This window comes from Sceloporus undulatus, chromosome 1 (assembly GCF_019175285.1).
Source record: "Sceloporus undulatus isolate JIND9_A2432 ecotype Alabama chromosome 1, SceUnd_v1.1, whole genome shotgun sequence".
NCBI lineage: Eukaryota > Metazoa > Chordata > Lepidosauria > Squamata > Phrynosomatidae > Sceloporus > Sceloporus undulatus.
The window spans coordinates 366361909-366386536 of NC_056522.1; the positions used below are offsets into that span (position 1 = coordinate 366361909).

At 40.2% G+C, this 24628-nt stretch overlaps 1 protein-coding gene across 4 annotated transcripts in view; it reads left to right on the plus strand.

Annotated features, from left to right (window-relative positions):
• Positions 1–24628, plus strand: part of INF2 (inverted formin 2) — an 88973-nt gene that overhangs the window by 22899 nt on the left and 41446 nt on the right. For all 4 annotated transcript variants that reach the window (XM_042476295.1, XM_042476268.1, XM_042476286.1 and 1 more), the window contains exon 2: positions 23654–24062. In XM_042476295.1, the coding sequence (XP_042332229.1) occupies positions 23669–24062 (394 nt within the window). In that variant the 5' untranslated portion in view covers positions 23654–23668. The remainder of the gene's footprint in view (positions 1–23653; positions 24063–24628) is intronic.

The window sequence follows — 24628 nt, forward strand, 5'->3', positions numbered from 1 at the left end:
ATAATAATAATAATAATAATAATAATAATAATAATAATAATAATAATAATAAAACATATTATTTGGAGAGAAACAGATGCTTATTAGTGCCCCAAAAGAAAAAGAAAAAAGAAAATGAGGAGAAATAGCATTATATGTCAGGAAAGTTTATACCAGTGAAGAGATCCAGGACATCAATCCTGGAAGCCAGGTGGAGAGCATCTGGATAAAAATTAAAGGGGAGGGAAACAACAGGGATATTATGGTGGGAGTCTACTACAGACCCCCAAGGCAGATGGAGGAATTGGATGATGTCTTTCCAGAACATATGACCACACAATCAGAAAGGAGAGATGTAGTAGTGATGGGTGACTTCTACTACCCTGATATTTGTTGGAAGTCAAACTCAGCAAAATCCTCAAGGTCTAGCAAATTCCTCACTTGCCTGGAAGACAGTTTCATGGTCCAAAAGGTGGAAAAGGCAACAAGGGGGTCAGCTATTTTGGATCTGATCCTAAGCAACAAGGATGACTTGGTTAATGGGGTGCAAGTGGTGGGATCATCAGAAGGGAGTTCAGGACGGATGGGAGCTTTTCAAAAGGGAGATGCTGAAGGCATAATTTAAAACAGTTCCAATGAGGAAGAAAAATGGGAGGTGTCTCAAGAAACCAGGATGGATGACTAAATAACTTTCAGTTGAGCTATGTTTTAAACGGAACATGTATAAGACATGGATAAAGGGGAAATCACTAAAGAGGAATTCAAACAAATAGCAAGCACATGTAGGGGTAAAGTCAGAGAAGCTAAAGCGCAGAATGAACTTGGGCTTGCTAGAGAGGTTAAGAACAATAAAAAGGGCTTTTTGGGGTATGTCCGCAGCAAAAGGAAGAAGAAGGAAATGGTAAGGCCACTGTGTGGAGAAGATGGCAAAATGCTAACAGAAGACAGAGAAAAGGCAGAATTACTCAACACCTTCTTTGCCTCAGTCTTCTCAGAAAAGGAAAAGGGTGCTCAACCTGAGGATAATGGAGCAGAGGACCGAAAAGGGGAATTTCAGCACAGAATAAGTAAAGAGATAGTAGAGGAATATTTTGGTAATCCAAATGAATATAAATCTCCAGGACCAGATGAACTACATCCAAGGGTATTAAAAGAACTGGCAGGAGTAATATCGGAGCCATTGGCAATGATCTTTGAGAACTCCTGGAGAACAGGAGAAGTCCCAGCAGACTGGAGGAGGGCAAACATTGTTACCTATCTTCAGAAAGGGGGAAAAACAGAATCCCAACAATTATTGTCCAGTTAGTCTGACATCAATACCAGGAAAGATTCTGGAGGAGATCATTAAACAGAAAGTCTGTGAACATCTAGAAAGCAATGCCATAATCACAAAAAGTCAACATGGGTTTCAGAGAGAGAAGTCATGCCAGACAAATCTTATCTCGTTCTTTGATAAAGTTACCAGCTTGTTAGATGAAGGGAATGTTGTGGATATACTATATCTTGATTTCAGTAAGGCCTTTGACAAAGTTCGCCATGACATTCTTGCAAACAAGCTTGCAAAATGTGGACTAGACAATGCAACTGTTAAATAGATTTGTAACTGGTTGACTGGCCGAACCCAAAGGGTGCTCAACAATGGCTCCTTTTCATCCTGGAGAGAAGTGACCAGTGGGGTCCCACAGGGCTCTGTCCTGGGCCCAGTGCTATTCAACATCTTTATCAATTGCTTGGATGAAAGAATAGAGGGCATGCGTATCAAATATGCAGATGACACCAAATTAGGAGGAGTAGCTAATACCCCAGAGGAAAGGATTAAAATTCAACATGACCTCAATAGATTAGAAAGGTGAGCCAAAGGTAACAAAATGAATTTGAATGCAGAGAAATGTAAGGCAGTGCACTTAGGGTGGAAAAAATGAAATGCTTAGATATAGGATGGTGGATACCTGGCTTAAGGAGACTACATGTGAAAGGGATCTAGGAGTCCTAGCAGACCATATGTTGAACATGAGTCAACAGTGCGATGCAGCAGCTAAAAACGCAATGTAGGCTGCATCAGTGGAAGTATAGTCTCTAGCTCAAAAGAAGTAATAGTGCCACTATATTCTGCTTTGTCAGGTCTCATTTAGAATACTGTGTCCAGAGTATGTGTGTATGTATGTATGTGTGTGTGTATATATATATATATATATATATATATATATATATATATATGAAAAACGCCTTTAGAGAATCTACAAGCCTTCATTTTTCTAAGAGATATGCTTGGATGCTCTCTAGTTTTTGTTTTCCTTTTTAGTACAAAAGGCAGAATGGTTGCCTGTCTGCTCTCAATTTTTTTTTAATCTTTTATTTTGCTCTATAATTTTTCAGCAATGTAAGTTTACACACCTCAAAACATTTTGCAGATGAAAACTGGGACATGTGTGACCAAGCAACATTAGAGTGTGGTCAAGATGGCAAAAGTTATGGATGAAGAAGAACAGACAAGCTAAGAGAAACTACAGTTATTTTGTAGCAACTGAAATATGTGGGGGACAAAGGGGGAAAGTGGAGAAGGAGAGCGAAACATTTTAAAAGCAACTGAAAAATTGGATGACAGAGGATTAATCCATAGTGCTCCTGACAATTCTGACAGTTGGAGGTAGATCTTAAGATAATAAGCAGTCTATTTGTTTATTATATATTTAATTGTAATATTTATATTACATCCATTACAAAAATGTCTAGATGATTTCTTTTAAGAAACTATCAACATTGCAATTGTGATGTTTTACTACCATCATAGGCTACATTTTAAAACTCAAGCTGGGGACACTTAAGCCCTCTAAATGTTTTAGACTGCAATTCCTACAGTTCTTTAAGAAAGGGTATAGTGGGTAGAACTTCTGGGCATTTTAGGCTAAAACATCTGGATAGGAGGGGGGAAATTCATATCCTGGTTTTAAACATAGGTGTTTTCAGCAACTCTGTTCATAAAAGTAGCTGAAAAAAGATGGTCCAGCATTAATCACAAGAAAACTGAGGGTTTACTCAATATCAGCAAGGATTAACACCTCAGTCTCCAACGCAAAGGTCAACTACCCAAGAGTATCTAGAAATGCTTTTACAAAGCAATCAGAGCAATCCTTTTACGGGGAAATATATATACTTCCTTAGAAGCAGCACAGTTATAAAAATTGTTCCTGCTGCATTATTTTGAAAAGAAGGCTGTAAGGGTACGGATGTTCACTGTCACTGAGTTTAACTGTGGTTTTATTAAGTGCATGATGTGCATCAGAAGGTAGAGCTGACTCCTTCCTGTAGACTATCTGACAAACACTTGTTTTCTCTCACCAAAGTCATTATAAAGCTAATGTTTGTATAATGTTAACATTGACATCCTGTTGGGTTCTCTGATATAGCACAATTTGCTGACAGGATAATGGATTAAAAGCTTTCTCCTCCCCCCCCCCCTTTCCTTGTGGCAAAAGATTCCTCTTTGCAAAGCAATAAAAATAAAATAATGGAAGTGAAAATTTACACTGCCCCTTAAAGTCAAGCTATTTTCCCCATGGGGGAAGGAACACTCCCGAAAGAACAGAAGAAATTAAAGCTGGAATAAGCAAATGAAATCCAGTCTTGTAAGATTTTGTATTCACTTCCCTTTCAAAATGTCCCATTGACCTCAATCGGTCTTACTTCTGAATAAACATGTATTAATTGCATTTTTAAATTCACTGTTTGTAAGTAATTGATAAGTCTCTTAAAAGGCACATCTCTTTTTCAACAAGTTCAATAAATGTCCTGCCCTCTCCCCATAGCAGGACCCTGAACATACAAAGCAGCCTTCTACTGAATTTCAGGAGTCAACAGATCTCAATAACCAGCTAAATTTTCTTCTTGCCATGGACATAGAGTGAGTCCTTGTTATCTGCTGGGGTTTGGTTCCAGGATCCCCTGTGGATAACAAAATCCATGGGTGCTCGAGCCCCATTAAATATAATGGTATGGCAAAATGGTGTCCCCGATATAAAATGGAAAATCAAGGTTTGTTATTTGGAATTTCATGGCACCAAACTTAGGATACTCAGCATGTAGCACTGAATCTCTCCAAATGACTGTGCCTGCATCTACGCTGCAGAATTAATGCAGTTTGACACCACTTTAACCACCATGGCTCAATATTGTGGAATTCTGGGATATGTAGTTTTGTGAGCTATTAGCCATCTCTGTCAGAGAGCTTTGGTGCCACAACAAAAAAACAATCATGGGATTCCATACGATGGAGCCATGACAATTAAAGTAGAGTTGAACTGTGCAACAGCCTCAGTGTAATGCAGCATGAGTGATAGTCCTTGTATTGGTGCTGTGTTTCTAAAGTTAGTATGGCATTACATGCCCATGGGCACAGAGGAAGGACAGAGGCCATTCATAATTTTTCTGTTCACATCAGCTGAAAAGATGTACTCTCCTATAGCAACAAGTGCATTTGTGGATCCTTGCTGAGTCTGACCACTGCAGTGCTATTATGCCTGGCAGTGGCTTTCTGACAGAGGTCCTTTCCCATCACCTGCCACTTGATTCTTTTAGCAATTGGACATGGGACTTTCTCCAGGCAAAGCATTGCTTGGCTGCTGAGCAGTGCCTTCTCCATGAACTGACAAATGATTGCCAAGCCCATACGGTGTGTGCTTTCTCACTGTTCCTGGCTTCTTATTATTCAATTTGCAAATGACAAAAAAAACCATGACGCCTTTGAATTTAACAAATATACTGGGGCACACAACCTTCATGGACTAGAACAGCCAACGGCCCTGAAACGATGTGTGCCAGTTAAGCAAGCATAAATTTAGAACATTTGGGGGGGGGTTCTATTGAGGCAAGAGTGGAGATTCAGGAGTCTAATCTGGCTCTCCTAAGATCCCAGTTTGGCCCTCTTGGTGTGTGTGTGTGTGTGTGTGTGTGTGTGTGTGTGTTGTCGGCCTTCGTTTCCAAACTAAGGGGAACCCATCATGGGTTTCTTGGCAAGATTTGTTCAGAGAAGGTTTCCCTGAGGCTGAGAGTATGTGACTTGCCCAAGGTCACCCAGTGGGTTTCATGTCCAAGCTGGGAATCGAACCCTGGTCTCCAGAGTCATAGTCCCCCTCACAACATCTTTGTTTTCCAAGAATTTGTACTTTTTATCCTCATTGTAAAAGATTCAAATGCCTCTCTTAAGGAGGACGGCCGTAAATAGATCTCTATGTTGAAAATAGGAAGCAACAGGAGGGGTGGAACTGCTGTCTTATCTCAGTTTCACCATCTACCATATGACTGGAGTTTTGAACCATAATTTTTTTCAGATTCTTTCGAGGAATCTAAGAATCAATAAGGTATAGTTGGACAATACCTTGTAATTGTAATCCTGTCTATGGCAATTTCATTTAGGTGTTTTGCCAATTAATTTTGGATTGCCTGCAGAGCACCTATCACTGCTGGAACCACCGTTGTTTTCTTTTCTCAGATATGCTGAATCTCAATTTGTAGGTCTCAATATTTCATAATCTTTTCTCTTCTTTAAGGTCTTCAAATATTCTGTCCTCTGGATTTGCCATATCTAATCTAGCCTTTTTTTCTCAACCACACTTATGTTGGGCATATTACGTTCTAATAGTTTATTAGTTCGAATCTTCAAGTATAAGAATTTACTTCACCATTTTCAACAACTTCTTCAGGCTTATGTACCACCATGTTATATTGTTCACATAGGTTTCAGTGTATCATTACAACCACTTTATCCTGGCTTTTCATATTCTCATCCTGTGTGCTTGTGCTGCATGAGCTAATAAACGACAGTTTCATCTTATACTTTACACAAAGACCATTTACTATATATAGTTATTTTCCATTACTTGCCTTGATGCTGTTTGTCTGAAATGCCTTTCTTGAACTGCAATTGTACGTTCTTTGGTTTCTTTTTTCAGTGTCCTATTCTGTAACTATGTCCAGATGTTTCCCTCTTTAGCTTTTCCTGGTATGATTTTAATATACTGACCATGCAGTGGTTTGTAATGATAACACTTATGTAGTGGTTTGTTGTTGTTGTTGTGGTGGTGGTGGTGGTGGTGGTGATGATGATGATGATGATGATGATAAAATAAAATAAAAAAAATGATGATGATGATACTGTAATGTGGTGACTATTGTCTGGGTTTTTGTTGCCTTGTTTGTTGTCTTTGCAGAAATTTTTCTCTGGTCACAATGGCAGAAAGGGTCAAAGCCTGGAAAAGTTACTTTTTGTGACTATAAGTCCCTAAATCCCCTAACTAGCATGACCAGTGAAATTGTACTCCTCCAAAACAGTAGTTTTTCCAAGCTCTGCAGAATGTGCTGGGCTAGATGTATCTTTGGCCTGACCTTATATATTTAGCTTTAAGCCTTGCAGCAAAACAGAAGGTCTCAGAAATGTTTCCTGAACCGGATGAATTGTGATATTAAACAAGACCAAAAAAGAAAAAGAGAAAAGGACAAGTGTACTGAGGACATACTGTGCATATCTTCCTAGCGATGAAACAAACTAGGGATGTTGATTTCATCTGGAGAGTGAATGTAAGCTTTCAGTTTGCTTTCAGAGCTTATATTATTGCCTTAAGGTTGTCATAAGTCAGAAATGATTTGAATTGCTGCAAAGGAGAAAAACACTCTACAAGGAGTCCAGAAGGTTGTGTAGGATAGCTGCACCATCTTTCCCTGTTCCTACCACCCCATGGCAAATAGAAGCAGAACAAAATCTGCACAACTGAAGTATGTGCTTGATTTGCATCATTTAGTCATATCACAGAATCCATCTATTCAGAGAAAACCAATTAGATAAATAAAATCAGATAAAAATTAACATCAAATTCTAAAAAGTGGATATTATTTAGAAATCAGGTTTCTTCATCAAAATTTAAAATTGTAAAGCTTTACACAATTTTAATACAATTTTTTACACAAACTTGCACAGTGTACACAAACTTGTGTTTCATACATAAAAGTATTTAAAATATTACATATAAAATTATATTCAGGCTATGTGCACAAGGTGCAAATGAAAAATAAATGAATTTTGTGTTGAGACTTGGGCCCCGTCTCCAAGATATTTCATTATGCATATGCAAATATTCCAAAATCCAAAAATACAAATAAAAATTAAAAAAAATTAAAACCCAAAATCAAAACATCTCTGGTCCAAAGCATTTTGAATAAGACAGGCTCAATCTTTTTTGCCCCCTTTTTCAATTTTTCCATTTTTGGAAGATGGGAAGACTTTGGAATTAAAATGCTAAAAACAAAACAAAACAACTGACAGTGAGATGTTTCCAAACTTTATCATTTTTTTTCTGGGCCTTCATATCTCTAGCCAAATACAAACCAACTACAAACTCTGACTTCACGAAATGGTTTGTTAGAGGAGAAACAAGGCAGGGTTTGGATGTAAGGCTACATTTTTCCTCACCCTAACAAGATGAATGAAATGGGAGCAATTGGGTACCATGTGCCAGCATACTGGCTCATTACTGATAAGCTAGAATTCTTTCAAATTCTGACTAAGCATTTTGCACAGGTGTGGTTTTCGTATCAGGCATGTTGACGGCATTACAGAAATATTCATTTCCTGTCTTCAGTAAGGGCTTTGCTGTGAACACGGCAATTGTGTGAATGGGCAGAACAGGGTGGAAAAGTTTGCAAATGAATGTTTCATTGTATATTAGCAGCAGAGGAGTAATATCCTTAGGACTGTTAAGGACTGGGAAAGAGAAATTTAATAGTTGCTTCTTGTCATGGTCGGGACCCCACACACACACACACACACACACAACAAAATCCCCCTTTGAAGCTGCTATTTGCTTTTCAAGTTAAGCCTTTATTGATGCCAGAAGAACAATCCAATACCCATTACCCTATCATATATCAGATATGTATGATTATATCAGTATGATATGGTCAGACTGATTTTTTATTGGAGCATTGGGGTGTGAAAAAAGTTTTTTTTTTTAGAAAAGGAGGTAGAGCAGGAGCTGTCGAAGGCTATTCCCACCATCAGAGCAAAAACCCCAACAGAATGTGCATGCTTGTGCATTCACAAAATTAACATCACATCACATTTGGACCATGATATGTGAAAGTAAGGAGTGGAAATGCTTATTTTTTTCAGTGATTTGGAAACAGAGATGAGCATGTACCTACTTAGCATCCTCCCCTCATGCCTCTCCCATAAAGAATAAATATACCACTTATGAGTCACAGCTCTGTACTGAGACAAGTTTTATTAGATTGTAAAGGTCTGGAGAGGTTGTGAGAAAGAACTGTTGGTTGGCCATGGACATGTGGTGAAAACAGACTAAGAAAAGAAAAGAAAGAAAGAAAGAAAGAAAGAGCACAACACCGTGCTGTGCACTTAGAATTATAGAATGATAGAGTTGGAAGAGACGGCAAGGGCCATCTAGTCCAACCCCCTGCTGTGCAGGAAATCCAAATCAAAGCATCCCTGACAGATGGCCATCCAGCCTCTGTTTGAAGACCTCTAAGGAAGGAGACTCCACTACACTCCAAGGGAGTTTGTTCCACTGTCAAACAGCCCTTACTGGCAGGAAGTTCTTCCTAATGTTGAGGTGGAATCTCTTTTCCTGGAGCTTGCATCCATTGCTCCAGGTCCTAGTCTCTGGAGCAGCAGAAAACAAGCTTGCTCCCTCCTCAATATGACATCCCTTCAAACATTTAAAAAGGGCTATCATATCAACTTTCTCTTCTCTAGGCTAAACATCCCCAGCTTCCTAAGTCGTTCCTCATAGGGCATGGTTTCCAGACCCTTCACCATTTAGGTCGCCCTCCTTTGAACACGCTCCAGTTTCTCAATGTCCTTTTTGAATTGTGGTGCCCAGAACTGGACACAATATTCCGGGTGGGGCCTGACCAGAGTAGAATATAGTGGCACTATTACTTCCCTTGATCTAGACACTATACTTCTATTGATGCAGCCTAAAATCGCATTGGCCTTTTTAGCTGCCGCATCACACTGTTGACTCATGTTCAACTTGTGGTCTACTTGGACTCCTAGATCCCTTTCACATGTTGTCTCCTTAAGCCAGGTGTCCCCCATCCTATATCTGTGCATTTCATTTTTCCGCCCTAAGTGCAGTACCTTACATTTCTCCGTGTTGAATTTCATTTTGTTAGCTGTGGCCCAGCTTTCTAGTCTATTCAGGTCATTTTGAATTTTGATTCTGTCTTCTGGAGTATTAGCTATTCCTCCTAATTTGGTGTCATCTGCAAATTTGATAAGTATGCCACCAATTCTGTCATCCAAATCATTGATAAAAATGTTGAACAGTACTGGGCCCACGACAGATCCCTGTGGGACCCCACTGGTCACTTCTCTCCAGGATGAAAAGGAGCCATTGTTGAGCACCCTTTGCGTTCGGCCGGTCAAGCAGTTACAAATCCATGTAACAGTTACTTTGTCTAGCCCACATTTTACAAGCTTGTTTGCAAGAATGTCGTGGGAAACCTTGTCAAAGGCCTTACTGAAATCAAGAGGGAGCGATCAGACAGACCCAGCAACATCAGGGACTGCCTGAAGGAAGAGGCTCCTTCCTCTTTTAACTATCATCTTGGCCTGAGAGGGAGCGATCAGGCAGACCCAGCAACATCAGGGATTGCCTAAAGGAAGAGGCTCCTCCTCTTTTTACTGTCATCTTGGCCTCAGAGGGAGCGATCAGGCAGACCCAGCAACATCAGGGATTGCCTGAAGGAAGAGGCTCCTCCCTCCTTTAACTGTCACCTTGTATTTTGTATTGTATTGTATTGCAATTTTTACTGTACACCGCTATGATCATTGCGGAATAGCGGTCTACAAATAAAACATATTATTATTATTATTATTATTATTATTATTATTATTATTATTATTAAGATATATTATATCCACAGCATTCCCTTCATCTAACAACCTGGTAACTTTATCAAAGAACGAGATAAGATTTGTCTGGCATGACTTCTCTCTCTGAAACCCGTGTTGACTTTTTGTGATTATGGCATTGCTTTCTAGATGTTCACAGACTCTCTTTTTAATGATCTGCTCCAGAATCTTTCCTGGTATTGATGTCAGACTAACTGAACGATAATTGTTGGGATCCTCTTTCTTCCCCTTTTTGAAGATGGGGACAACGTTTGCCCTCCGCCAGTCTGCTGGGATTTCTCCTGTTTTCCAGGAGTTTTCAAATATGATTGCCAATGGCTCCGATATTATATTTGCCATTTCTTTTAGTACCCTTGGATGGAGTTCATCTGGTCCCGGAGACTTAAATTCATTTAGGTTAAACAGATATTCCTGTACTATCTCTTTCCTTATTTTGTGCTGAAATTCCCCTATTCTGTCCTCTGCTCCATTATCCTCAGGTTGAGCACCCTTTGCCTTTTCTGAGAAGACTGAGGCAAAGAAAGTGTTGAGTAATTCTGCCTTTTCTCTGTCTCCTGTTAGCATTTTGCCATCTTCTGCACGCAGTGACCCTACCATTTCCTTCTTCTTCCTTTTGCTGTGGACATATCCAAAAAAGCCCTTTTATTGTTCTTAACCTCTCCATCAAGCCTGAGTTCATTCTACGCTTTAGCTTTTCTGACGTTATCTCTACACATGCTAGCTATTTGTTTGAATTCCTCTTTGGTGATTTCCCCCTTTTTCCATTTCTTATACATGTTCCATTTAAAATTTAGCTGAGCTGAAAGTTCCTTTGTCATCCATCCTGGTTTCTTGCAACACCTCCCATTTTTCTTCCTCACTGGAACTGTTTTAATTTGTGCCTTCAGTATCTCCCTTTTGAGAAACTCCCATCCATCTTGAACTCCCTTCTCTTTTTGTATTCCTGACCATGGGATCGCCCCCAGTATTTCTCTAAGTTTACTGAAATCCGCTCTAAAGTCTAGAATGCGTGTCTGACTATGCCTGGCTTCTCCTTTCCACTGTATAACAAACTCCAGGAGAACATGGTCACTTCCACCTAAGGATCCCACCACTTGCACTTCATTAACCAAGTTATCCTTGTTGGTTAGGATCAGATCTAAAATAGCTGACCCCCTTGTTGCCTCTTCCACCTTTTGGACCATGAAATAGTCTTCCAGGCAAGTGAGGAATTTACTAGACCTTGAGGATTTTGCTGAATTTGACTTCCAACAAATATCAGGGTAGTTGAAGTCCCCCATCACTACTACATCTCTCCTTTCTGAGTGTGTGGTCATCTGTTTTAGAAAGATATCATCCAATTCCTCAGTCTGACTTGGGGGTCTGTAGTAGACTCCCATCATAACATCCTTGTTGTATCCCTCCCCTTTAATTTTTATCCAGATGCTCTCCACCTGGCTTCCAGGATTGATGTCCTGGATCTCTTCACTGGTGTAAATGTCACTGACATATAGGGCTATTCCTCCTTCTTTCCTGTTTGGCCTGTTTCTCTTAAAAAGGTTGTATCCCTCTATTTCTACATTCCAATCATGAGACTCATCCCACCAGGTTTCAGTGAGGCCAATTATATCATATTTGCTTTGTTGCACTAGGATTTCGAGTTCATTTTGCTTATTTCCCAGGTTGTGTTCTCCTTATTTCACTTCAAACTCATTAGAGCTTGCTTGTTTATATATTTATTACATTTATGGCTGGCACCTTGTCAGTGACATCTGCAGGCAATTCCCTTATGCCTGCTCACTAAATTTTTGCAGTGTTGCACCATGGAGGTATTCATGTTTGGGGCATGAAAATGAAATTCTACATGTAGCACTGTTGTGTATTGATATGCCTTGTACATTGGTGTACAATGCACATAATTGTTCATATATGCACCTTTCACGTTGAACATGGATATACATCACACATGCACAACACTGCACAGTGCATTTTGGGACATAGAAGCAGGGTCCTAGATGTAGTATTCTGGTATACTGATGCACATAATGCATTGTTATGGAATGTGCACAGTGGCAAATATATATGTGTTGCACATTGAGCATGGATGCACATCACACATGCACATTTGATGTCAGAGTGTTACAGGGCACTAATGGGGGGAGCATTGCACAACCACCATATAACTTCATAAGCATATTCTGTCTTTTTGATACAGGATCTTGTCCTGATAACCCACCTTTCCTTCAGTAAACTCAAGGACCGTACATGAGTCCCCCCCCCCCCCCACATACACATACTGTAACCATACAATCTTGTAGACCAGACTGAGTAAAAATGACTAATCCCAAATCTCCCAGTTGGCTTCCTGGCTCACTGTGTGTGTGAATGTACATTCAAGTTACCTTTTGACTTATGGTGACCTCTAGGAATTAGAAACTGGATTTGTTAAATTTTGTGAGATTACCACATTTGGGTGCTTTTGTACTGTAATCAGACAATTTAATGTGATTACAGTGGTAGCAATAACACTATTAATGCACTGCTTTCTGCATTACCTTTCAATAGCATAACAGTCCTTATTTTGTGGTGAATGTTTCTCTGGTCTCTGTTTTCCACACAACGCACATGACCCCAGCCTCCACTCCCTTTTTTTCATGCTTTGTGCACATTTTAATATAAAGTAAATATACTAATGAAGACTGAAAACCAAACAGATTGTTGCAATATGTTTGCATTTATATGCCAAAATAAAGTCTTGGATTGAAGTATAATTCACCAAGAAAACACAAAACAACAACAACAAGCTAAGTAGTTTTTTGTGGGTTTTTCGAACTATGTGGCCATGTTCTAGAAGATTTTTTTCCTGACATTTCGCCAGCATCTGTGGCTGGCATCTTCAGAGAATGCTTGCCTGGAAAAAGTGGGTGTATATATACTGTGTGAACCTGGGAATGCAGGAGTGATTTGCATATGTATTGTTCTGTGCTGATTGCAGGCCTCAGGCTGGGAGGCTAATGCAAAAGAGGATTAGTGTCTGCTAATTGGTGATCATTATCTGCTGGGAAAGCCCCTGACTGAGTGGTTTTTCCATTTGCATTTGCTGAGTTCTTATTTTGCTATCCCTCAGGACTGGTAGCCAAATTGTGGTCACTTTAAGGGTTTCTTGTTTCTGGTTGAAATTATCAAGATGTTTGTAGATTTCAATGGCTTCCCTGCGCATCCTGACATGGTAGTGGTTGGCATGGTCCAGAATTTCAGTGTTTTCAAACAGTATTTTATGCCCAGGATGGTTTGTGGCATGTTCTGCTACTGCTGATTTTTCTGGCTAGCCCAGTCTGCAGTGTCTCTCGTGTTCTTTGATTCTTGTTTGCATAGTGCGTTTGGTGGTCCCTATGTAGACTTGTCTGCAGCTCCATGACAAGCTAAGTAACAAATCCAGTTATTGCAACCCACACTCTATTTTACGGACTATGATAATTACCAGAAACATATACATAAGTAAATTGACACCTCAAGATGTTAGCAAAACTAGCCTTCTTCTTCACTAAACCAGAAGGTCCATGACATAACAAAAGCAGGGGGAGAGATTGATGACACACTCACTAGTACCACATCAACCTCACAACAACACTACGGTAACACTAGAACAATCCACACCTGCACAATCATGTGAATGTAGCGATACTGGTGATTATTGATGGACATCTCTCATTGATGCAAAGTTGCACAATAATAACGGCATAATAATGGATCAGCAACAGATAAGTGACGATGTCATTCAAAAGGAGAGGAATCATAGGTTGTCATTCCACTTTAACTCTATCACTAGTGCCTTGTGTGGTAATCTCAGTAGAACAGTCTAACGATTATATCCTATGATATTTGAGTGGCTGAAGTGTTGCTCAAAAGTGGGTTTATATCCCACAGCAGCCATGAATGTGTTGTATTTGGCCAGTCATACTTTGCAATCTCAGCAGTTCCACTGTAAAGTAAATGGAAATCAAATTGCCAATTTTAGAGGTGCTGTTTTGTCAACATGTTTTGAAGGCATTTTGGCAGCACTGCTAGTTTGGGAGGTGCTGTTTTGACAGAAAGAAATGAGGGCAGCGGGAGCTGTGCATGGCAAGTATTTCACATGAACGCAAAATGCCTTACTGCCTCTTGGTTTTGGGTGGAGAAATGAAGCTGCAAAAGTGGGATTCAGTTCTATATATAAATTCTTCAGGCTTTTTGCAAACAAAAGAACAGTTATCTACTGTATCACTGCTGTTTTTCCTCTTCTTCCATCAGCCCTGAAAGGTCCACCCACCCAATCTACTAATGGTCCATTATACACTATTCATCCACTTGGTCATTACCTGTTAATCTCTCTTTGTTGACTAGCTCTAAATTAGATTACCAGCATCCAGTTTAAAAAGAGAACAGAAAAAAAAAGAGGGTTAAATGGATTGCTGTGTGTTGAGAAAAAATTCATTTTAAACAGTATCATGCCTTATGAATGTTCACAATTCCATGCATAATTCCATGCATTTGGGTTGGGGTTCTTAATTTTAACTAACCAAACAACAGAAGCTTTCAGTTAGACTCTCCCCTCCTCTGTGAACTCATGCTGTTCGGGGTACGTATGGTTTTGGACTTGCTATTAGCATATAGGATTGGTATACCTTTAAGAATTGGTTGTAATCATCACTGAGATAGTGCATATGAAAAAGCACTGAATAAGTCAATAGCTATTCAACAGAGCCATATGAAATAATCCAGGGATAGATTTCATTTGGATTTCTGCCAAAGAACTGTCTCTGTTAAAATCTTTTACATACAGGTGGAGAGGAAACACATTAACGTCATGTTTTTACTTCAGAAAGACTCACAAGCAGGAAACTGTCCCCAGAATTTCCTGACTGACTTTGACATTAACCAGCATATTCATGTTAAATGATCAAGAATAACAGTAGGGTGGAGGCAAATGTATGGATGCTGGGTCAAGATTATCCCAGGCCCTGAGATTTCAGCACCCTTGAGCTCTAGGAATTACTCTTTATGATTACACAAAGCCCTAGTGTTGTTGTTGTGTGCCTTCAAGTCATTTCCAACATATGCTGACCCTAAGGTAATGGGGTTCTCTTGGTAAGATTTATTCAGAGGAGGTTTGTCATTGCCTTCCCAAGGCTGAGAGCATGTGGCTTGCCCAAGGCCTCTCAGTAGGTTTCCCAAGCAGGGAATCAAACCTTGGTCTCCAAAGTTGTATTCCAACACTCAAACCACTAAGCCACAGCAACTGCAATACCAACAAAAAAATAACTCCTCTCAACATACACAGTAATCCAACATTCAAAGCACTATGCCATGCTGGCTCTCTTCTGGTGTCATTACATAATGGTGCATTAAGCATCAATCACAGTTGCAAAGAGTATGCCATTCAAATCGAAACCAAGTCTAACAAATGAGAAAATACAGATAGAGAGAGAGAGTCATGCTTTTCAAAATAATACTCTCACAATGAGATTCCTCCCTCTTCACTCCTGAGAACTGTAGAAGACCCTGAGATCTGGGAATCCTAATTTAAATATATGCAACTGTGCTCTGGAAAGGGAATTCTTTGAGTGCCCACCCTCACCCCACCAAACTCTCCAGCTTCCTGAGATTACTAGGCAGAGGTTGGGCAATCCTGGTAAATAAGATGTGTTGTGGTGGTGCAGAGGGAAGGGGAACTTTACCCAAAACTAGGTAAATGTACCTTCTGTCAGCAGAGCCATTCTCTCAGTGGAAGACAGATCTATGATCCAATGCACTTCAGTTTATTTTGAGATTTTTTTTCCCTAGTGAACATATTTTGGCCTGCAGAGGAAAACAGATCATTGAAAGCAAGAAAAAAATAAGGAAGTTGGGGATGTTTTTGTTCTGGGTGAAGCAAAGGAAAATTGAACTCCCACTTGAGTCTGCTCACCGGTTGCTTAAATCCCTCTTCATACTCCCTCATCATACTCTCATCAAATTTCATATTTCTAAAGCCACATAAGGACTTCATTTCTCATTTAGTATCACTTTTGTGTGCAGTACTATCCCTGGATGAGTGTTAATTGGTTTGGGACCCAAACAGCAAACATAACGGTCTGCATTCTTTTTTAAACTTAGTCTGTAAGATTCAAAATGCTGTTCCTCCTGCCCCACTTTCCTCATGAAGAATTTTCCCTCACTGCCAAATGAACACGAGTGGCCACATCTGTTGAAGAGGCAAGTCTGCTGACGTTTATGCTTTTAAAGTAGATGATTTCCACACCTTTTCTGCCTTTATGGAGCAGGTTATGGACTGACCTAGCTGCAGGGACATCCCTGGACATCTGCCACAGAAGAAAGTGTATTGCAATGAATTCTGGGCCACATTCAAGCATGTGTTGTGTATGTATTGTAGAGGGCATGTGTCAAACACATTGTGTCATCACATTGATCCCTACAATTTATCAAGCTCTTCATTTTTAAAATGTCTGTTAGCGTGTCATATGTTGGCAAGAGCAGCATCAGGGCTGAGTGAGGTAGTCACCTCAGGTGGCAGGTGCTAAGGAGAGGTGGGTGGCTGGCGGCAAAAATACGCAAGGCTGGAGAGACATTGAGGTTCTGTGAAATGGCAAGAATCCAAGCGTAGTGCTTGGCCTGAATACACACCTCCCACCATGTCACAGATCCTCACGTCTCTCTCCAGCCTCAAACATACAAGCACATATTATGCTATATGTGTATTCCAAAATTCGAAAAAATCCCAGCTCCAAAATGCTTCTAGTCCCAAGCATTTTGGATAAGGAATATCCAACCTTTATTAATTTTGTTAACATTAATAGGGTAACAGCATAGTAAAGAAGTGAAACAAAATATATAAAATTGCTGGCAAACACATATAAAAATAGAAAGAAATCAGATAGCTGGCTGCTTGGCTTCTCTTTCCATGGAAAACTGTAAAACTGCCTTGTAGCATTCTATCATTCAGGAAAGTGCAAAGCACAAAATAATAATTTTATATCCCAACAGCTCTGAGTTTGCCAGAAGAATGAAAAACATGTAATGGTTATTTTCAATTGATTGCATAACGGGTTTGCAGCCTTGGGGAAAGAAAAGCAATGTTTTTCCCTTCCCCACAAATTCCTCTTTTCTGCCAAGCCTAGTTTCTTTGGCGAGGCCTAGAAGAGATCTTTGAGACATCAGGTGAAGGGGGCAGTTCTCGGAATTCGATGGGAATTTTTCCCAAGTCAGGGCAAATGGAGGCCAAGAGACTTTGCTAGAAATAGTTGCCTGTCAAAAGTTCCCTGCGGTTATTGCTTTGGTATGTGTATCATTCTTTTTTGCTACACAGTATCTGCATACGAAGTGTGTTCACTGTTTCACATTTCCTACCATGGAAATCCTACCAATTTCCTACCAATCTTCTTCCTTAGTGACTTGTCCAAGGTCACCCAGTGGGTTTCATGGCCAAGCTGGGAACTGAATTCTGGTCTCCAGAGTAGCAGTCCAACACTCAAACCACTACGCCATGTGCCCTCCCTAAATTGCCAATCTCAGGGTTCCATGGGATGGAACTAAGGCAATTAAAATGGAATAATAATACTATAACTCTGTAATGTGAATGGTCCTCGAGTAAGTGGAGGCTGGTCAGTTGTTGTCTTCTAAACATTTTGCAGAAATTTCAAGGCCTTCCCTGCTCTCCCTTTTTATGCTTTATTAAACCAGGCTTGGACTTCATAGTCCCCCAAATTAGAGGACAACTTCTGTCAAGTAGGATGAATGGCTATCCCATACTTAGCTGAGATTGAGTCTTCCCTGTTTTAGAGGAGATTACTTCACACAGCTTTAAAACCACATTTATAGTCATAAAATAGCACCTTTGATGATACTGGTCACACAACATCGCCTCCATACTGTATCTGCTGTGTATGCCAAGTGTGGTTAAGGTATCCTTTTTCACGATGGGGGAGACTGGTTGATAGCTTCTAATCACACTGCAGTCCCAGCACTCCTCAAGTGTGAAATTTCACTTGCAAGGCAGTTGCGATATTGGCCATCATGTGGTGTCACAGGCTACTCTTCTCCCCTTGTCCCCTTTCCTCCTCACTATTTCCCAACAACTCGATTCGCTTTTTTTTTCCTTTTTGGTATTTCTTTTCTTTTCTTTAACCTAAATCACATTACCAAAATGGCAGAATTGTGTTTTAAAAAGCAAAAAAATAAAAAAATAAAATAAAAAAGGGATGCTGGGTAGGGCATAGGGCAGGGGAGCATGGTTAAGGGGGAGTCCAGAAGAGAGTGTGATGGGGTGGTAGACCCTGTTGCACAATTATGAAGAAGTGCGACAGTGGGTGCTCCTACACCCATTGCATTTTCATTTTCATGGGGCTCATGTGAAAAAGCCTTCCCAGTGCACCATATCAACTGTACCGTACCAGCAAGCTTTAGTGGAAGCATCCTCAGGTGTATGGGGACAGTGTGATCCCTCTGCTACCATGCACAGTTCATTTACAGTTGGCCCTCCATATCCATGGATTTTTTATCCATGGATTCAAGCATCCACAGCTTGGAAATATTTTTAACCAATATATAAATTACAAAAAGCAAATTTGGTTTTGCCATTTTGTATAAGGGACAATATTTTACTATCCATTGTATTTAATGGGACTTGAACTTCCATGGATTTTGATATTCACACAGAGTCCTGGAATCAAACCCCAGCAGATACCAAGGGCCCACTGTGTTATCCATTATTTATTTATTAAAATATTGTTATACAGTGCTTGATCTTCTTGCCTGAGAAAACATGTAGCTTTTGATCTGGTGGCAAAAAGGATGTTATGCTGTCTTCAGTCACGCCTCCATGGGGAAGGTGGGTGTTCTTTAACCAAAGAAATCTCTAAAGTGGTCCTTAAAGATAAGCCTCCCCTGGTCAGGCTTAAACTGTTGAATCTGTGGCCATCCAGATGTTTCTAGATTACAACTACCATCATCCCTCAGTATTGGCTCTGCTGGCTACGGCTGACAGGAATTGCAGTCCAACATCATCTGGAGGACCAGAGGTTCACCAAACTATCTTAAAGCATAAGGAAATCGGGACACAAACCATTGCAGGCTGTAAAAGTGAATTACTGTATTCCATCACCTGCACTCATTTTTACATTATGAGAGAAACAAGGATGGGGATCCTATCCAGCCCTAGGCACATTTCAAGCCTTCTATGAAGTTATTTAGAAATTCGTGTAATCAATTTGATGTGTTTTGATTACAGTACAGTAATGTGATCACATGGATATCATACGGTTCAACAGAGGAAACTAGATGTATAGCACATTCCTTTCTGGTGACACATTTCTATTGTGGGTGAGGATTTTTACTGTGAGAGCTGAGTTTGGCTGTAAAAACTGTCAAAAAATGAAAGACCCACATTCTCAGAATATTGTTCATATAAATATGGGCAACAGTTGCCAGTGATCAGCCATGGTTCCAAACTGAAACATAGTCCTCCCAACTCATCCCCTTATCCATGGGTTTCAGTTACCCACAGTCAATCACAGTCCAAAAATGTTACAGGTATAGAGTTCAGTACTATCTGTGGTTTCAGGCATCCACTGGGGGTCTTGAAATGTATCCCTCGTGAATAAGGGGGACAGGAACTATTGTAATGATAAAAGTAAACACTGGAAGACATTTATATCATCTTGAGGTCTTGGAAAAAAGAGGAGGATATAAATTGTACACTTCAAATCAGCCTTTCCAGCCTGATGCTCTCCAGATACATTGGACTATGATTCCCATCATCTCCAGCCGGCCAATAAGCCCATCCATTACATCAATGCGGTCTTCCCTAGTCTAGTGCCTTTCTAGTTGTGCTTGACTACCAATCCCAACATTCCCAGCCAGGATACTATAATGTATTGAACTATTGGGGTCCTGGCTAAGGAAGAAGGGTGTTGTGATTGAACATTATTTGAAAGTTACCGTATATACTCGACTATAAACTGCCCTTCCCAGTCCTAATCTTCTTCTGATTCCTTGGCTTCAGTCTCCATTCTGAATAACGTTTGATCCTAAGTAAGGGAAATCTTTTAACTATTTCGATTTCCTCATTGTCTTAATTGAATTTATGTAGATCCTCTCTGATCATTATTTTTGTTTTCTTTATGTTCATCTGTAAGCCTGCCTTTGCACTTTCTTCTTTGGCCTTTCTTAATAACTGTTCCAAGTCTGTAATGTATTCTGCTGGTAGTATGGTGTCATCTGCATATCTTAAGTTGTTGATTTTCCTTCCTCCTGTTTTCCTTCCACCTTCTTCTGAGTCTAAACCTGTTCTTCATATGATACTTTCTGCATACAAGTTGAACAAGTAGGATGAAAGGATGCAGTCTTGCCCAAACCCCTTTGCCAATAGGGATCCATTGTGTTTCTCCATATTCTGTTCTAACAGTAACCTCTTGTTTTAAGTACAGATTTCTCATTAGGACTGTCAGATGTAGTGGCACTCCTATGTCTTTAAGAGCCATCCATAACTTTTCATGATCTATGCAGTCAAATGGTTTGCTATAGTCTATGAAGCACATTCTTTCTTTCTTTTTTCCCCCCAGGAATTTCTTGGTAAACTCCATCGTGTGCTTGTAGTGTGGTCTCTTGTGTCTCTTTCTTTTCTGAACCACGCTTGCATCTCTAGGATTTCTCTCTCCATATATGATTGGAGTCTATGCTGTAGAGTTGATTCTCTCCATTTGGATTGTAGTATGGGATTTCCTTTTACCAGGGTAAGGCTAAACGTTCTTCCCTTGGTCAATTTTGCAGGATACCTCCAAGGTGCACCCAAGTAAGCTAGAGTCTGCTTTTGTAACTCTTTAATTATGGAAGCTATTACCCATTTTATTCTAGAGTGTAGTATTTATTCTGATATTAGGAAAAGATATCTCTTTCTGCTAGTGACTAGGTATGTGACTTCAAGTTACCAGTTGTCTTATGTTTACTCCATGAATTTCAAAGAGTTTTCATAGGCAAGGATTTTCTTAGACAAGGAATACTTGGAAATTGTTTTGCCACTTTCCTCTGAAATGTAGACTACCACAGCTGGTATCCATTGGCAGTCTCCCATCCAACTGCTAACCAGGACTGACCCTGCTTAGTTTCTAAGATCAGACAGGATCTAGTACCTTTAGGGTATTTAGGCCCTATGTAACTTTTAGAACTATTAATTTCCTGTTTTTGGCCTTATCCTATGTGCAAAGACATCTAATGTCTAATATATCTCTGTAATATATTTGTTTAATGGCTGATTGCAAATTGAAATATGTTTTGACTGACTGACTCAAAACATTTTGGCTTGTTCCCCAAACATTTTCATTTTGAGAAACAGAGATATCTTGATAGACAGCCAGAGTTTTCCCTGCCTTTGAGGTTTTGTAAAAGGTAGCCTGTATTCATTGCCTAATGCGACTCAGCTGTTGATTTTGCAGTGCAAGATACTGAACTTTAGGCCTCTCAAAATAAACATGATTGAATGTCCAGATTAAATTAACTTCCATCACACTTCAACTGAAAAGGTATGCTATTTCTAGGCAGTCTTTGAAGGCTGGTGAAACAGGTATGGTCCCCCCACCCCATTTCTTTAAACTGGGAAATTTAGGCCCGAGACAGACCACTGAGAAATGGTGGCCTGCCGGCGACCTAGTTTCCTCCACAGGGATGGCGCAGTCCTCAAACGGCACACCATCATTGCGGAGGAAAAAGAACCCAGAAAAAATGGGTTCTTTTTCCAGCACAGCAGTGATGTAAGTGCTGTGCAGCAATGTGTGGACACCACGTGGAACTTATGTAACAATGGCGGTGCCCATGTACACAGGGTGCCACCATTGTTACGCTACCATGCCAAGCTAGGGTTAGGGACCGTGTGGTTACCATGTGGTCCCTAACCCTAGAATTGGCACTAGTATGGCACAAAAGGCCGGTGTGTACTGCGTCTTAGTGTCCTTTGCCATTTGTCAGACCATCTGGATCCTCTCTATAGTTTGAGAAATACAATCTGACCACCAGGGGGTTGGACTGGATGGCCCTTGTGGTCCCTTCCAACTCTATGATTCTATGATTCTGTGTCAATGTCTAGGTGCTTTGCACTCAATACATTCCATTGCATGACATGATATACAGTATAATTCATTACATTACAGTATACAACACCCTCATGAGAAATGAAAATATCTCTCTCTCTCTCTCTCTCTTTCCATCTCTCTAGCACACTTTTCTGTTATGATCACATTGAAGATCATTATCATCATAAACAATATAATTCAACAATATATCCGTTTAGTAATACAGTTGCCTCTCCGTTTTCACAGGGATCCGTTCCGGACCCCCCTATGATGAAAACGGAGGCTCACGCATATTCCAGCCCAATAGGCTTGAAAGGGGTGCATGAGGCACCCGTGCGTGTGCAGGGGAGTGTACCTCATTAAAAATAGCAGAGGTCGCCCCCCACTGATTTCCAAGGTCACAGATCTGAGGTCCACAAGTTAGGAGGGTTGACTGTACATTTTCCTCTGTTCATGAATTATAATAATGATAATAATGATAATTATTATTATTATTATTAACATTGATTTATAGAGCGCTGTAAAATTTACACAGTGCTTTACATGATACAAATCAAAATAAAATAGCAAAGTAACAATAATAAAATCTGCCATAAGGCGTACAATCTAGAACATAAATATTACAAAATAAAACAACTCTAAAATAATACAGCAATGATAAAATGGGCACAATGACATCATAACGATGGCTTAACAACCAGTAATACGGAATGGCTCCTTAAAGTCATCTCCAATGCAGCCTTAAAACTAGACAGGGAAGCGATCGTTCTTAATTGGGTAGGGATGAGATCCCAGGCATAGGGAGCAGCAAGGGAGAAGAAGTGGATGTGAGCAGGGGAGGAGGAAAAGCTTGGCTGAGTCAGGAGACCTGAGCCATGAGAACTTAATGCAAGAGGAGAGTGAAAAGGAGAAATGAACACTGATAAGTAAAGCACTGAAAAGTTGCTGAAGAGCTTTAAAAATCAACAGAAAAAGTTTGTAACGGATTTCAAAAGGGATGGGAAGCCAATGGAGAAATAAGAAAGTAGGGGTGATACAGTCAAAACAACGGGCAGTGGAAATAATTCCAGCCACGGAGCGTTGTACAGAAATTAGGGGGTAAAAGTAATAAAATCTAAATAGGCATCTAGGAATATATAAGCATCCAAAGATTAATGTTCTTGACCATTGCTGTTTCTATAAACCTCATTTTTATCTCTGGATGTGGTCCATATAATAAATATATTACTCTTTCTTTAAGATGTCTTTTTCATTGATTCCAAGTACCAGCTTCCATGTATATCCAACATAAACCTTTTTGATATCTGGTATTGTCGTGGACTGATCAGTGATGTTTCATTAATGGGTTTCACCTTGGGCATGATGACAAGGATGGGGAAAAGTAGTCTCACAAAAGAGCAGAACACAGTTTTCCTAGAAAGCCTTGATGGGGTTCTTTCCATGGAACTTGGACAGCAGGAATATAGGTGCAGATAACATAACACTGTAATCTGGATTTCCTCTGTGAAGTTAAGTGTTGGCCTTGGGTGGAGCGAAGGCCTTGATCTATCTGTCAATTGGCTCTCCAGTCTTTGCAGGCAAGCCATCATCTCTAAAAAGTAGAACGGTGTTGTTGGCCTTCTATTTCATTTTTTAAAAATTATTATTATTATTTGTCTCTCACCTTTAGGAGCAAGCATCCAAAATGTCAGCCAAGAAAGAAGGTGCACACAAGAAATGGGCAGCCTTGAAGGGAAAGCTGGGGTCCCAAGAGTCTGATCAAACAGAGGCCAATTTAGAAAATGCTGAACCAGAACTCTGCATCCGCCTCTTGCAAATACCTTCTGTGGTGAACTACTCGGGGCTCAAGAAACGGTTGGAGAGCAGCGATGATGGCTGGATGGTCCAGTTTCTGGAACTCTGTGGGCTTGATCTTCTTCTGGAGGCCTTGGACCGACTCTCTGGGAGAGGTGTCTCCAGGATTTCAGATGCCCTGCTGCAGCTGACATGCATTAACTGTGTGCGAGCGGTAATGAACTCTCAGAAAGGCATTGAGTACATTGTGAGCAATGAAGGCTATGTCAGGAAACTCTCCCAAGGTAAGAGCGTGTTTTTTAATTCTTTTCACATACTTTTGTGTGTGTGCACCATTGTTCTTTGGGCTGACTTCTGTGACACTTTAAACTTACATCCCACTTCCTAGGATATAATTTTAACTGGAGACAATGCATGCAGCTTCTGAACACACTTAGGATACAAGATAGGCAGTTCTAGTCTTTAGCATTCCCTAGTTCTGGTCAGCATTTTGAAAAGTTAGGTTTTTGGACTCTAGCGCCCAGATTCCCCTGACCAACAAGAATTCCTAGCTGTACTTGGAACAAAACTCACATTAAAATCAATGCCACTTACTTCTGAAATCAATGCTTGAATATCGTGGTAGTTGTAAATATGCACAATGCTGCACAATGTTATGCCTAATTAATTCTCTCACCCACAATAGCATAAAATAAGTTTGTGGAAAATGTGGCCTTCTAGACCTTGTTGGACTGCAGCTGCTATCATCTGTCAGCATTGGTTATGCTAGCTAGAGTTGGCAAGAATTGCTGTCCAACAGCATCTGGAGGGCTGCATCTTTCCCATCCCTGCCTTAGGGTATGCCAGTATT